Raw genomic sequence first — 15,417 nt, 5'->3', positions numbered from 1 at the left:
TCCTCTATTCTTTTGGCCACCAGGACCCAGCTGTGGAGGAGATGGCCCCCTCTGAGGATGGGACTGGATGGCAGGGGCCAGAATGAGCACATCCAGATGGACTGAAGAGACACCAGACTCTGTTGGTCCAGACATAGTTGGTTGAACTCCTCTTCTTGCATGAATGATTTTTACTTCTACAAGGAAGTTCTCTCCCATTTCTTTGGAAACCAGTGGCTCTCTTGGTCTTTTGTTTTCCCCCTTGTGATAGAGGCATGAACGCAGAACAGATTTTTCTCTAAACACAATCACCACTGTGTGAAGCAACAGATGGTAATGGCACCCTTCCCCACAGAAAGATGGGACCACAGTCTAAAGGTAAGCACTAGTCCATTCAGAGTGGCTCCATCATGGGGCTGCCAGGCACACACAGAGGCCAGTGTGGCCTGATACGTCGACTTTTCAAGAGAAGTTGTAAATTTCAGTTTTTATGTGAAATCTCCCAATTTTTGCAGTTCGATCAAGTTTTGTCAAAACACCCTGTGGGGCAAACCATACACACTGGCCACACCTTAGGGCAAGTCTGCATGCAACATCTGTAGGGAAGGACTTTGGGTGTGGGCTTCCTGCACCCTGGGTCCCTTTGGATCTCCAGAACCCGCATTTCTGTACAGACACAGCTGGGCGTGGCAGGCATGTCCTCCTTCCCAACAGCTGGGACACAAAACAAATGGCATCCTTCCAGCATCCCACTGGCAATCTCCCCATGGAGCTGGGATAGCGCAGGCGGTGCTGAGTGCCGGCTTGGCACAGCTCCATCTCCATGGGGAGGCTGAGGCCCCCATATTTTCACAAGTGATTTAATCCCTGCAGCACTTAGTAATGGAGAAATGCTTGACGTGACTCCTGTTAATTTTTTAATTGAAATGGCTGTTTTTATAGGTCAAAATGGCTGAACACCCACAATTTCACATAGTTAACACGAAGCAAAATGTTTCTGTCCCTCTGCTGTTCCTCAGGAAGTGGCTGGCCACTCTGACCTCACCACTTTCCGCTGCCCGCTGCAACCCGGCCTGTCCAGGTGGGTCACTGCAGGCTGGCAGAAAGGGCTGCTCCTGCCCCCATCACCCCCCTGCCCAGCTCCTGTGAGAGAGGCTCTGGCGACATGTGCAAATCTCTCTCAGGGCTGTGTCTGGAATACTTATGCCCCTTTATTGTTGTCCTATTACTTGGCAGTCTAAGGTAATGGAAAGGGATCTAGACAGTCTCAAAGTCCTGAAATCACATGAATCCAGGCTCAAAAAAAAAAAAAAAAATGCCAAGGCTACTTCAGGGAGAATACTTACAGGTTTGTGTCACAAAGCCACTCACTGCTCTTGGACATAAGCTAAGTATTAACTTTTCTTGTAATTTAAACCTAGGTTGCTATTTTTCATTTTCATCCAGACATAGCTGCTTCCACCAAATTGATGGCCAGTACTGCCCTGTCCCCAGGCTCCCACAGAACCGAGTCTCAGAGATACCGTGGTGATGAAGGCTGACTGGCCAGGGCCAATGCTGATTCCATCCATTCCTTTCATGGCGGGAGGGAGCTGGCACAGAGAAGGTATGCTTCCAAAAGACTCTGTTAGCGCTGGGCCTGGGAGCCCCTGGGAGGGGGTGTCATGTGAGGAAGAAGGCGTGTGGAGGAGTCATGGAGGAAGGGACCTCTGACTTTACAAAGCAAACCTCCCAGAATCAGGGTGAGCCTGACACTTGGCCCAAAGGGGCAAGTGTCCAACCAACCATTTTCCAGAAGAAGACTCTCCCTGAGAACTAGGGATATTCATGGCTATTAAGAGTCCATCTTATTAACCTTAGTTCTGCTCTTCCCTTTGGTCGGAGTGGAAAGCCCATCGATGAGGAGAGGGGTGGCTCACGTCAGGGCTGTGAGGTTTCCTCAGGTGGAGCCCAACAGCTACATGTTCAACCTCTTCCTTGAAAGGAAAACCCAGCTAGTGTCTCACCTGCTGAGATCAGGGCTTCTCCACTTCGGTGCTACTGACATTTAGGGTCACGTCATTTTGTTGTTGTTGTTGTGGGGGCTGCCTTGTGCCTTGTGCCTTGCACAGCCCTTTTCACGCAAGTTTAAGATAAATACATCTTTTCTAACATGCTCAGGAGACTTCACAGGGTTCTAGAATAAATGGGCCAGGGTCTCAGCAATGCACAGGCTCAGCAATGCACTCACCCAGGGGGAGGCTGACGGGGAGCATTAGGCACCCACAAGCTGCCAGCTAGTTGGGCACCTACGAGGCTCTCTGCGACAAGCCCTGTCCATGAGAGTGGGGCCTTCCTCAATGCCAAGTTCCATCTGAGCCCCTCAGGGGAGGAGGCTGGCTGGCACAGGTGGTCACTTCGGGATGTTCAGGGAGGGCACCTGGATGGGCAGCTTGAAACTTTCACACTGAGCCCTTGTGCCCCAGGCCACACCCTTCCTACAGTTTACAGTCCCGTGATAGACACAAATGGCCACTGGAGACCCCTGGCCCGTCCCAGGAAGACTAATAAAATGCCAAACAGAATTAGCCAGCTGGACATTGCTGAGGGTCACAGGGAGGGTCAGGGACAAGGAAACATCAGACTGTTTCTTCATTATTTTGCTCACTGCCTGGTTCGTGTTCAGTGAATGACTAAATGAACCAAGGAGGGCAGGAATGGGTTGGGGAAATTATTCCGAGTCTCAGACCAGGACCGTCTGGTCACGCAGGGGACCCCCAACACTTCCCACCATGCTGTGGGGCAATGTTCTCTTCACTCTATTGAAGCCTCAGAGCCAGCCCTGTGAGATCCATGTATAGTAACAGGTACCCTCTTTGAAGAGCGAAGTGCCTCTAGAAAAATGGCAGTCAACACCTGCGGGGACCAAGGGTTCTCCACTGTGGGACGACTGACATTTAGAGTCAGGTCGGTTTTGTTTGTTTGTTTTGTGGCGGGTGCTGCCCTGTGCACTGAAGGATGTTTAGAACATCCCTGTAGCACCCCCAAGTTTCACCTGGGTGGCTCAATAGGTTAAAAGCCTCCGCCTTTGACTCAGGTCATGATCCCAGGGTCATGGGATAGAGCCCCGCATCGGGCTCTCTGCTCAGCAGGGAGCCTGCTTCCTCCTCTCTCTCTCTCTACCTGCCTCTCTGCTTGCTTGTGATCTCTGTGAAATAAATAAACAAAATCTTAAAAAAAAAAAAAGGCTCCCTACATCGTCAAATATCCCCTATGGGGCAAAAATCACCCCAGCTGGGAACCATGCACGTAAATTAATCAATTGCTCTCCTAGTGCTGTCCTAGGGGAAGCTGCATTTCTTTTTTTTCTTTTTTTTATGTATATATTTAAATCGTGTTTTATCTCTATTCATATGTAGTAAAAGTATAGATCACATTATTACATGAATTCCCATCTAACCTCATAGATTAATTTTCCTCCCTTCTGTATTTATAATTCCCCCTGCTGACAGTAAGACATCTGATGTCCACTATCCTTGATGTATTTATATATTTAATCATCCCCTCGTTTCATACTTTCTTGAGCCATTAGAATGAAATTTGATCATAATAAAAAAGCCATAATTTAAAAGGCTGTTGTTGTAAAGCAGCCATTATAGGGTATGAATGAACTCACTTCTTAAATGTTATCTTGTAATATTATTTTTTAAAAGATTTTATTCATTTATTTGACAGAGAGATAGAGATCATTTCTTGAAAGGCGTTAGGGAAGAGAGATAGACAAAAAGGAGGCAAGACGTCTGGTTGGGGCCCATTCCTGGGCAGCCAGAAACATGGTAAGCGGCGCACACTGCTGGCTGTACTTGTCTCTGTGTCTAGAAGACAAGTAAGGTTGCTTTCTCAACCTTTCTCTTCCCTCTCTAGACTCTCCATAGGTCAGTAGTGCTAGTCAGGAGCTGGAGCTACAGTCTGAGCCTGAATAGTCTCTAATCACTGCATAAAAATACATCTTGAGTTTGTGAAACGCTGAACAGAGCCTACGGCTAAGCTGTGCAATACCCCCATTCCCATTTGATTAAGAGGAAAATTCAAGCTTTGAGAAGCAACAGCATTCAGTACCCCATCCCGCAAAGAAATAAAAAACCAGTAGAGTAGCAGCAAAGGAATTAAACCCTAAGTTGAGTGCAGCCTACGTCTCGGAACCAGGGTCCAGTTCTCAGGGTTAAAACTTTCAGACATTTATTAACAAAATTAGGCATACAGTGTGAGAGAGACATCTAGAGACACAATCTCTAGATATTGATTATCTCTTCATTTGCTGTGCAGCCCTTAAGGGGCATCCAAAAAATTACCAAGTACCTTCTCAGTTTCAAGAAATAGAGGCTCTGCTGCCCAGCAAACCCCAGAGCAGGATAGACCGGGGTGGGGTGGGGGGGGGAAACCTTCTGCCCCCTGGAAGATGGCCCCACACAAACCCATTCCCAAATGAAACAGAAGACACATTCTAAGTAAGAACAAACTTAGGGGCTCCTGGGTGGCTCAGTCAGTTAAGTGGCTGCCTTTGGTTCATGATCGCTGGGTCCTGGGGTTGAGTCCTGCATCAGGCTCCCTGCTCCGGGAAAGCCTGCTTCTCCCTCTCTCCCTCCTCACTGCTCATTCTCTTTTTCAAATAAATAAATAAAATCTTTAAAAAACCCCACCACCCTTAAATTTTCACTTTTCTGCCTTTGTGAAAGTGTTATTCTGCTGGTAAGAGTGTGACTGTGTGTGCGTACATGTCCCATCACCTGACTGGGTCATGGAGCTCACCATCTGGGGAGCAGAGCCATGGGCTGGAGCTTAGCCACCGTGGACGGAGGTGGGGACAGCAGACGCAGCCAGGTCTATGCTGAGGAGTGGAGGCAGGAGCCACCTCATCGATGCGAGGTGAGTCACGTAGAAGAAAGGTGATCCCCAAATTAAATCTGAGGGGAACACAGAGGTCAGTGGGGACCCAGGCCAAACACAAGAAGGCAGTCTGAGTCCCAGTGTGCAGTGACTTCAGATCCCCTGGGGAGTGGAGCCCAGAGCCTAAGGCAGGGAACGTGGGTAAATTCCTGGCAGGTACTTCATGGAAACTTGAGGGCTGCTTATTGATGGCAAGGAGTGAGGATGGTTTTGCCTCCTTCCTCCAAGGCTGGCGGTCAGCATTTGCATTAAGGCTGAGGCAAAGCAGTGATGGCTGATCCTTCTGCAGTTCTGAAAGTGTTGCCAAGAGTATGATCTTCTCTCTATCTTCTCTCTTTCACCTCTGGGGAATGAGGTGTACTGTGTTCCGAACTCTGGAAGAATTCATTCTCTCCTTCAGGAGACAGAACTTTAGGGGACAGAACTGCCCCTATACCACAGTGGGGAATCTGGAGGCACCAGGACACCAGTGTTGGGTGAATCTGGACCCCTCGAGTACCAGACTGCTGGGATGACAGGGGGCCCGGGGCCCCCAGGGAAACTGTGGTGGTGTGATGGAAATCCTGTTAGTGGGGCTGCGGAAGCTCATGGGCCTAACCGGGGACCCAGAGAGATAAAGGCAGGAGACTGCAGCACACAAGGGAAAGCAAGAGGGAGAAGGGGGTTCTTTCTCAAGACTGCTTCCGGCAGCCCCATCCCTTCCCTCACCCTGCCCCCGCCTCCCACAGACACAGAACACCCAGCAAACCTTAGCTCCACCCATGCAGACAGCAGAATTAATGGGTCACTGAGCAATTCTGCAGCCCTGATGAAGTGTGACCCAGCCCTCCCCTAAGGGTCCAAGGGCCCTGGGTCCAGCAGCCACTCCACCACACCTGCCAGGACAGCTGCACCCCCACACCTATGACGGCCAGTTATCAGACCCCCGTGTCCTGCACAGGGACTAAGTATCACGAGGAGCTGAATAGCATGAGGGGATCCTGCCTCTTGCCCACCACCACAACCAAGAGTTTGTAATTGCCTAAACTCGCATTCCCAAGCCTCCTACTGAAGGCTTCCAGAATCACGGATTGTCCTAGCAGCTCAGAACAGAAAGTGCCAGTGGCCTTCGGTCTCCTGGGTACAGATCATAGAGCAGTTCCACTGAAAACACGTTTTATTTTCCAGAGGACGGTGATTAAGGGCAAGAAGTAGCCAGAAACCCTAAAAATTACAACCCAACGAGCCTTACCGTGGGCTGTTTGGGGAGTCCTCTGCACAATCCAACCCACCTTGATCTCCCTGAGGCGGCCCCGAGCTCCTGCTAGCCCCCCACTGCCCTTCTAGCTCACCCACACCCACAGCGCTGCTGAAGCCCCGGGGCATCTTATGGATACAGGTGGTGCTGCACGGGTGCCCTCCTGATCCCTGGAACATCTCCAGGGCCGCTTTTAAAAAACAATCTCCATGTAACAGCATGGGCGATTTAGTGAAAGAAGCCAGACACAAAGAAGCACCTCCTGTTGGATTCTTTTGTTAAAAATATTGTTCAAAAGCAAGCGAAAGTGATCTGTGCTGATAGCAGTCCAGGCAGCAGTGACCTCGTAGGGGGGGCATACCTAGAAGCAGGACCCGAGGGGGCTTCTGGGGGCTGTCATGTCACTCTTCTGATTGGGGAGTGGTTACATTCGGGGTCTTCGGGTGGTGAGAACTCACCGACCTGCAACACTCACAACGCCCGTGCTTTTCTTGAGTACAGGAAACTTCCATAGGGTGTTTGATGCCTGTGGACCACCGTGGGCTGATTCAAGAGGGTAGTCTGCTTTGTGGCCCTTGCTGGTACCCAGCCTCATGTCTGGAGCCTGGGACAGAGGCCTGGGCGGCACAGAGAGGGAGAGGCTCAGGCCCACACTTACCGGCTGCAGCCCGTCCTCCTGCCTTCTGCTCTGATTCGGGCGGTTGATGAAGGACCGGGTGGAGACTTTGTAGTGATTCAGCAGGCAGACGATGACCACGACCATCACAGTGACCACCACGACAATGATGATGATCTGGGCAAACTCCAGCTCCGCTGTGAGGGAAGGGGAAAAAGCCCGTGAGCCACATGCCCCTTTGTGCCATCACCATTCTCTGAGCAACGCGACCACCAGGCTCCGGTCCTCTCGGGGACCTGAAGAAAGAACTCTTTTTCCCCAGGCCTGCTGCTGCCCGAGGCCATCGGCAGACCTTGACAGCATAATAACATTTGAAGAAAAAGAGACCTGGGCATGGGGCTCTTGCCAATGGACCTCTGGTGGTCAGGCAAATGTGGTGCTCAAACCTTGTCTTTGCAAATTGTGTCATTAAGCAGGGCCTTAGGAAAAAGTATTCTTGACTCTACAAGACTTCTAGAGGTGCTTGACCCCATCCCCACACGGATCCCGAAGTTCTAGCCCAGTGTGCATGCTAGCAGGCATGTGTGCAGCTGCCCAGGCTGTCCCTTCCCATGAGCAGGCAGGCCCTGGAGGGCTGCTGCCTCTTGGGGTATGAAAAGCTCCAATATCTGAACTCTGTTCCTGCTGGATGGCCCTGCCCCCAGGGGAGGTAAGAAAGTCTGCCAAAACTGAAGCTGCTACTTCCAGGGTAATCTCTCCCGGAATGTTAAACCCATCTTTATGGTTGAGTCACGTTTTCCAAAGCACGCCCACGCAGGACCCCCACAATACACCGAAGGGAGAATATGTTGATAAAAAGCTCTAATTTCCTCTGCTCAGGGCCTTGCCTTTGGAAGTGATTTAGAAAACACATCGCCCCTGTCCCCAACCCTGCAGGCACCATATTTTATGAGCCGTCAGATGCTGCATTCCTGAGACGGCCGTTACAGAGGATTTCCTGGCTGCCACCGACACACGCGTCAAACTCCAGGACAGGGCCGGGGAGCGACCTCTAGAACCACAGCACCCTGAGTCGGCAGTTAGAGCTGGGGGATTCAAGCCCTTCGGTTTTGCAGAGAGGCAGCAGAGGCTCATTGCTCAAGGTCAAGCCTAGAACCCACGTTTCCTGCTTTCTGACTTCCAGCTCATGGCTCTGTGGAATGTGGCCCACTGGTTCCTGGGAGTTTCCCCGCACGGTGAAAGGAAGTGATTGTGCAGGGGGGTCAACTTAAATGGGGAGAGTCTCTGCGAGACAGTGGAAGAGCGCACACAACTTTGTTGTGAGGTAGGGAGGAATGGGGTGACTCTTGTAGAGTCATTAAATTCCCCTTTAATGAAGGGGAAGAGAGAAGGGAGAGCTCTGTCAATTGTGTCCCTGCCTGGAGCCTACAACACACACCCATGCATACACCCACACATACACACCTGCACCCCCACATGGGCTTACAGCAGCACACATGTACGTGCATGGGCGTAGTGCATTCGTGCACATCACACGTGTATGTGGATATACATATGCACACACACACGCCCTCTTGCTGTAGACCCCAGGCCAGTGGAGAGGTGTTCTCTCTCTGTGCACGGGCCCACACCCAGGATAATGCAGGAAGGGTCTCAGTAGCACCCTCCCCTCAGGGTCTGCACCTATAAGCCCCCACCGTTCATACGCTGGAAACAGAGAGGCTAGAGTCGGCATGGAGGTAAACCAGCGGGTGTTCCTGGACTTCCCCGTGTCCAGTCCTGGAACACTGCCCTCCACGCTTGCCCATACGTACCCAAGGGACAAAGATGTACAAATGTGCTTGCTGGAGTGGGCTGGACGGTACTTGGCGTGGGGCCTATAGTGGGAGTGGCCTGGATGTGCACCCTGGAGCACGGAGAGCTGAGTGTGAGGGAGCTGAGCTGCTGGGCCGATGTGGTGAGTGGTTGAGGCCAGGCAGTTTTGCCGGGCACAGTCCTAGTGGGCAGTAAAAGGCCAGATCCCATGGGCATGGCTGACTCAGAAGGCTCAGGAGGCAAAGCCCTGAGCAGCTCTAGAAGCCGGTAGTCAGCAAAGCCCTGGTGCTGTGCTTCCCACCTCATCCCCTCCACTGGCATGGCTGTCATTGTTCTGGACACCCTCTGAAGCTGTGTGGCTGATCATCAGGTTAAATCATGCCCTGGACTTGACAAATGTTATCTTTTCTCAAAAAAGCTTCATTGAAGGGCGCCTGGGTGGCTCAGTTGGTTAAGCGTCTGCCTTTAGCTCAAGTCAGGATCCCAGCGTCCTAGGATCCAGCCCCATTATCAGACTTCTTGCTTAGCAGAGAGCCTGCTTCTCCCTCTGCCTCTGCCTGCCACCCGCCCTGCTTGTGCACTGTCTCTCTCTCAAATAAATAAATAAATAAAATCTTAAAAAAAAAAAAAAAACCAACATAATTGCTCTATAAACATGGAAAGAGAGGAAAATGATAATTACAGTGGGGGCACTGCACAAAGTCTTCAGGGGTTAATTCTTCACTGGGAGGATGTCTTTCTAGGTTATCTTTTCCTGTATACAGAAAGCTATGCAGATAACCATTTGTGGCAACACAGTCAAATTGTATTTTCCATGATTCTATGGGCATTTGGGGTATATTTGTGTTTTGTTTGAAAAGGATTTTATTATAAAAATAATGAAGACTTCCTTAAAATGTAAACAATACAGAAGGAAATAGTGTCTGATGTAAAAGTCTCCTTTGTAGGCCTGTAGCCCTCCCTGACCCCACCCAGCCCCACAGTGTCCTGGGGGACAGCACAGTTCACCTGTTGTGTATATCTGTGCATTTGCCTATTGAATAAAGGTTTTCTTCTTTTAATGAGTGGAATCATTGTACAAATACATTGCTTTTTTTTCATTTAACATATTACAGACATTTTCAAACAAGAATATATAAAAACCAACCTCATTCTTTATGGTGGATGTCTAGTCCAGAATACTGATGTACTGGAATTTATACTCTCCAAGTGATAGACGTTTAGGTATCTTTTTTCCCATTAAGATCAAAAGATTGTGTATGCATGTGTATGTATGTGTGAATTTGAGTGTTGACCCACATTTTGAGTATCCCTACAGGAAAGATTCCTAAAATTGAAATTTCTGGGTCAAGGACATATTCTTTTAAATACTGATGGCTACCGAGACTCGGCCTTCGGAAAGGTCTCTTGCCTCCCACACTACTCAAACACTGAATACTCACCCTTTTCATTTGCACTAATCTGATGGGCAAAATATATATCTTGCTTTAAATTGTATTTTACCAATTACTAGTAATTTTAGATCTTCCCTTGTGAATATTGGCAATCTGTATTTTTTTTTCATAATCACAGTCGTTCATACTAGCTTATTTGTCATTTTCTCATTTATTGGTAAGCAGCCTTGATGCATTAAGACCACAAAGCTTTGTTACATATGTTGCAACTATTTTCTCCTCATCTGTCACTCACTAACGTTGCTGTGAGTTTATGGAAGATATAAATAATTTTTATGTCATAGAAATACTACTTTTTTTCTTTTATGGCTTCTAAGCTTCCTATTTGATTAGGAAGGTCTGCTCTAATAGTCTAAAAATATTTTCCCTAAGATTTTTACACATTGCATTTTTACATTTAGATCTTTGTTCACTCTGGATTTGATTTCTTTTGGTCTGAGACAGCACAAAGAACATTTTATATCATCTGAAAGGCATGAATCTTCTGATCTAACATTACATTAGAAAGTTCATCACCAGCAAGAGTACAAAAGATCTCGGTTGTGGGAAACAGTGTATGGAATCCCTTTTTTAATTTTTTTATTTTATTTCATTTATTTATTTATTTATTTATTTATTTAAAAGATTTTATTTATTTATTTGACAGAGAGAAATCACATGTAGTCAGAGAGGCAGGCGGAGAGAGAGAGAGGGAAGCAGGCTCCCTGCTGAGCAGAGAGCCTGATGCGGGACTCGATCCCAGGACCCCGAGATCATGACCTGAGCCGAAGGCAGCAGCTTAACCCACTGAGCCACCCAGGCGCCCCGGAATCTTTTTTTTAAAGGGGACTAGCAGCTCTGAGGTTGCATTTCACCAGCTTTCATATCAACATGCTATGTGCCATGCATGGGCCCCACGCTGGCCCTACTGAGGAGCCAAGGCCAGGCAAGCCCACCCCACCCCCGCTACACACCCAAACTTGCCGCACTTCCTCCTGGGGCTCTGTGCTCCTGCTCCGCTTACACTCACAGCTCTCCAGTGCTTTGCTCTCAGGAACCCTCTATCCTCTTAAAAGCTACTGGTAACTCCCAAAGAGCTTAATTTGTATGGGTGACATCTACTGATATTTGCCATATTTGCAATTAACACTGAAAAGTTTAAGAATTTATTCATTAAAAAAATAAACTCATGTTAACGTATATAACAATTATATACACTATTTCTCAAAACAAAAACTTAGTGATAGGAGCGGCACGGCTTTACCCCTCTGCGCATGTCTTCACGATATATGCCTTAATAAGAGGCAGCGGGATTCTCTCCTCTGCTTCACCTTCAATCTGCTGTGACATGTTTGTTCGGTTAAGATATATGAAGGAGATCTGGTTTTACCGACCACTGGAGACTGGGGTCTTAGAGACACCCCAGAGATCCCTGCGCCCCAGCTGGAGAAATGGTTTAGACTGATGGACAGCAGGCACTCTAGTACAAACACTAATGGCCTGGACTTCTTTTTTTTTTTTTTTAAAGATTTTATTTATTTATTTGTCAGAGAGAGAGTGAGCGAGAGCGAGCACAGGCAGACAGAATGGCAGGCAGAGTCAGAGGGAGAAGCAGGCTCCCTGCAGAGGGCAAGGAGCCCGATGTGGGACTCGATTCCAGGACCCTGGGATCATGACCTGAGCCGAAGGCAGCTGCTTAACCAACTGAGCCACCCAGGCGTCCCTGGCCTGGACTTCTTGGGGATACTCCAGTCTCCAGGATTTGAGATGTGGTCAGAACAGCTGTTGGGCCACTGTCCTGAGCTTTCATGCCCAAGGACAGCTACAACAGGTGCACCTACGCAACACAGGACACACAGAGACCGCAGCGGGGTTCCTAGGCTTCGAAACAGTGTGGAACTCGCCTGGGTCAGGGCAAGGGCACAGGCTGGCAGGAGCTGGGTTCCCAGGGTGCCACTCACTAAGGCAAAAAGCCTGGTGGTATAGCCCAGCTGGCCAATCTGGGTGACAGAAGTCCAATCAGAGCCTCGGCTACTACATCCCGTGGGCCAGCATGAGAGGCAGCCCTTCCTGCAGGGACTGGCCTGGGTCCCAAAGGCCACTGTCCTAACAACCAAGTCCTAATCAGACACAGGAACAACGACAAGCACGGCAGCAGCCAGGCAGCCCCTGCTGCAGTCTGCAGTCACCTGCGGTGCTCCTTGGAGCCTGAAGCGGAGCCCCTGGGGACCGAGCTGCGCGCCTCAGCAGAGCGGCACAGCCCCAGTCAAATGAGCAGCTGACCTTCACTTTGACTCTGGGCAAATACATAGTCAATAAAAACAGACTGCTTTTTCAAACGTCAATAACAGGGAAGTAGGAAGGTTCTACTCTCTTGGGGGCTAGAAGTACTCCTCCAAGAGGGGTTCAGAGAATTCTCAGAGTCAAAATTGGAACAAACAGAGTGAGTGAGTTGTCTTGGGGACAAGCACGATGATGTCCAGACTCCAGAGACTTCTGCTACTGATTGCCTCTCCCATCAAGACAAGGGTATGTGAGCAGGCCCTCTTCATATTTGCCCTCCCACACCCTCTCGTCCTTTAAACAGGAAAATTCTACTAAAACATGCCTCCTAAAAGGCAAATTAAGGAAAGACCCTACCACTCTAGGATAGCAATAGCCTGGACACAGTAGATGGGAAACCCAGTCCCCCTTCTCTCACTCCATACATCGTGCAATAATGGTGATAGTGAATCCTGTCTTTTCCTCTGGCATCCTAAACCCTTCACTCCTGCATGAATACTGCTCAGAGGCAGCTGGGCAGTGTTTTGCAGTCCCCGGATGTGGCTCTGTTGCCAATGGCCTGATTTTATGCCTCAAGAAAATAACTCACAGGACAAGTAAAAGAAGCTTTCCAGGGGTGCCTGTGTGGCTCAGTGGGTTAAGCCTCTGCCTTTGGCTCAGGTCATGATCCCAGGGTCCTGGGATTGAGCTCTGCATCCGGCTCCCTGCTCAGCGGGGAGTCTGCTTCCCTTCCTCTCTCTCTGCCTGCCTCTCTGCCTGCTTGTGTTCTCTCTATCAGATAAAAAAATAAACGCGTCTTAAAAAAGAAAAGAAGCTCTCCATTAAGAAAAACAAAACAAACCTTGCTTTCTCACTTCCGAATGTGAATACCAGATGAAAATCAGCACACCTGTTCTTCAAGGTGTCCAGTTTCAAGATTGCTCTACTCCTGATCTCAACCACAGACCCTCTAGGGGCTTCTGGGGACTTTAGGTAGCAATTTCCTGTACTGCACAGTCAGGGCTCAGGCAGGCTGAACACTCTTTGCTTCTTGCTGAAACCACCATCTCTTCAAGGGAGCGGTCCCTGGCCACCTGTTTTCCCACACGTGTGTGCGTGTGTGTGTGTGTGTGTACCAATTGCTTTGCACGTCACTGATTCCTCTCCATGGTGCCCGAAGCTTGGGAGGCCCAGGGTGCCAAGGGTGTATATACAGAGGTACGGTGTGACCTGTTACCCACCCTGTAGGAGACTCCTTCGACGGGCCTTGAAGAGGCATATTCTTCAGACAGGTGCATGCATGCTTCCTAAATCAAGAGGCACCCAACTCTGTGCCTAGGAGCAATAATCTATGCACAGAAGCGAGCCAGATAACAGCTGAGACCTGGCACTGCCCTGGGACCTTGCTGCCTCTCCCCCTCTCCCCCTGGTCTGCCCACACCTGGCCTTACAAGATGCTGTCTGTTTTCTTACGGTCGAGGAGAGGCAATGTGCGATGGTGCTCGGAAAGGAAAAATGCCAGGGATTCTGGTGGGAATGGGGTAGAAAGAGGAGGCTAAGGAGAGAATGAATTCTGGAAGAACAATTAAAAACAAAGATTAAAAAAAAAATCTACAGTAATAGTAGAGTTCTGAGAAAATAATGGTATATTTTAGGGTTTCCAAAATTTCATGTGCCCAGTTTGGACTCTGAACGCAGCCCACGGGTCAGTTTTCCTTGATTCCGGTAGAGACTGACATCCACAGAGGGACGCCAAAAAGCAATCCATGCGAGAAAATAATTTTAGGCCACAGTCAAATTTTCACACTCCCCCTCCTTTCATGGGGCTGTAGTTCACGATGTTATAATGGATGAGTCATCGCAATCCAAACACCAGAAATTTTATAATAAATTTAGCCTAAAACTTATAGGAAGGCATCACAGCACCTTATTTTATTACTATGAAACAGTGACAGCGATGATGGTGATGATGGCATCCTTCTATTTTTATAGAAACATCCCCAAGAAATGCCAGGCCGTGCAGTAGAGAATTACAAGAAAGGAGGAAACTGTGTGAGGCCTGTTGGTCTATTCTCTGGTTCAATGGAGAACTAAACTGACTCATACTAGAGGCATGAATGTCTGTACTATTTTTAAAGAACTCTGGGGAAGCGTGGTTCTACCACCTTGGGTTCCTAATATAACACTCATTTCTATTTGTGGGAAGGTTAACACCATCTTCCACTTGGTCTTTCCTCCATTAATATATCATCCTTCCCAGGAGCCCTGTTTTCTAGATGTTTCATTATAAAGCTCCAGATGTGTAATTTATGCCCTTACGGACCCTAAAAATGGGGTGGGGGGGCAAAGTCTGAGCCTCCCCTCAGCCCTCTCCTTTCACCCAGCCAAGGAAACATCTTGGCAGCCAGCATTCAGGAAAGTTGCCATGTAGAATACTGGAACGCTGCTTAAAAGGCTGAATGCTTGCCACAGATCCCTACACATCATGGCAAAGGGCCTCTTGCAGTCTAACAAATGACAGCACTCCACTTTTCTCCCCAAGTGCTAGAGTCCCTTGGGAATACAGAGACTGTGGCTAGCTGCCACCCAGGCTTATTCTGGGCAGCCCCTCTCTCCCAGGAGCTTTCCTAGGTCTCTACCATGGATTGGGCACAGCAACTGAGTATCTGCCTCTCCTTCCTCTTTGTTCTCCTGGGCACAGGGGGTGTGGTGAGAAGATGGCAGCCTTGGAAGGTGTCTTACTCTCTCTTTATGGCTCTGTGACACTTTTAAAGCACTGAGTGTTCCTAAAGGCTAGTAAATCCTTTCCCTGGTCCTACCGAGACTGGGCAGAGGGGGCAGGAAGATGGGTGGGGGCAGGAGTTGGAATCTACATGGACCATGATTGCCTCAAGGTTGTGAACTGCTTGTTTAAAAATACTCTTGGAGACTTTAATGGCTGAACGAAAATTCACACTCATTAAACACCATGATTGAGGGGGGAAAATTGAGCCTGTTAGATGAATAACTTCACAGCCTGAGGCTCAGAAGGCAAAACAGTAAAAGCTATAATCATAATGATTAGATTATATATTTTGAATGTTCTTTTTTGAGTGGGTTGACTCTTCCAATCCAACCTATAACAAGTAGAACGAAGGACGGGGAAAAGA

The 15,417-nt window shown here is 48.8% G+C and overlaps 1 protein-coding gene across 10 annotated transcripts in view; it reads right to left on the bottom strand.

Annotated features, from left to right (window-relative positions):
- Positions 1-15,417, bottom strand: part of LDLRAD4 (low density lipoprotein receptor class A domain containing 4) — a 417,129-nt gene that overhangs the window by 21,546 nt on the left and 380,166 nt on the right. For all 10 annotated transcript variants that reach the window (XM_059139069.1, XM_059139067.1, XM_059139075.1 and 7 more), the window contains one exon: positions 6,801-6,955. In XM_059139069.1, coding sequence (XP_058995052.1) covers positions 6,801-6,955 — 155 coding nt within the window. The remainder of the gene's footprint in view (positions 1-6,800; positions 6,956-15,417) is intronic.

Source organism: Mustela lutreola, chromosome 11 (genome assembly GCF_030435805.1).
Source record: "Mustela lutreola isolate mMusLut2 chromosome 11, mMusLut2.pri, whole genome shotgun sequence".
Lineage (NCBI taxonomy): Eukaryota > Metazoa > Chordata > Mammalia > Carnivora > Mustelidae > Mustela > Mustela lutreola.
This window is presented reverse-complemented; position numbering and strand designations above follow the sequence as displayed.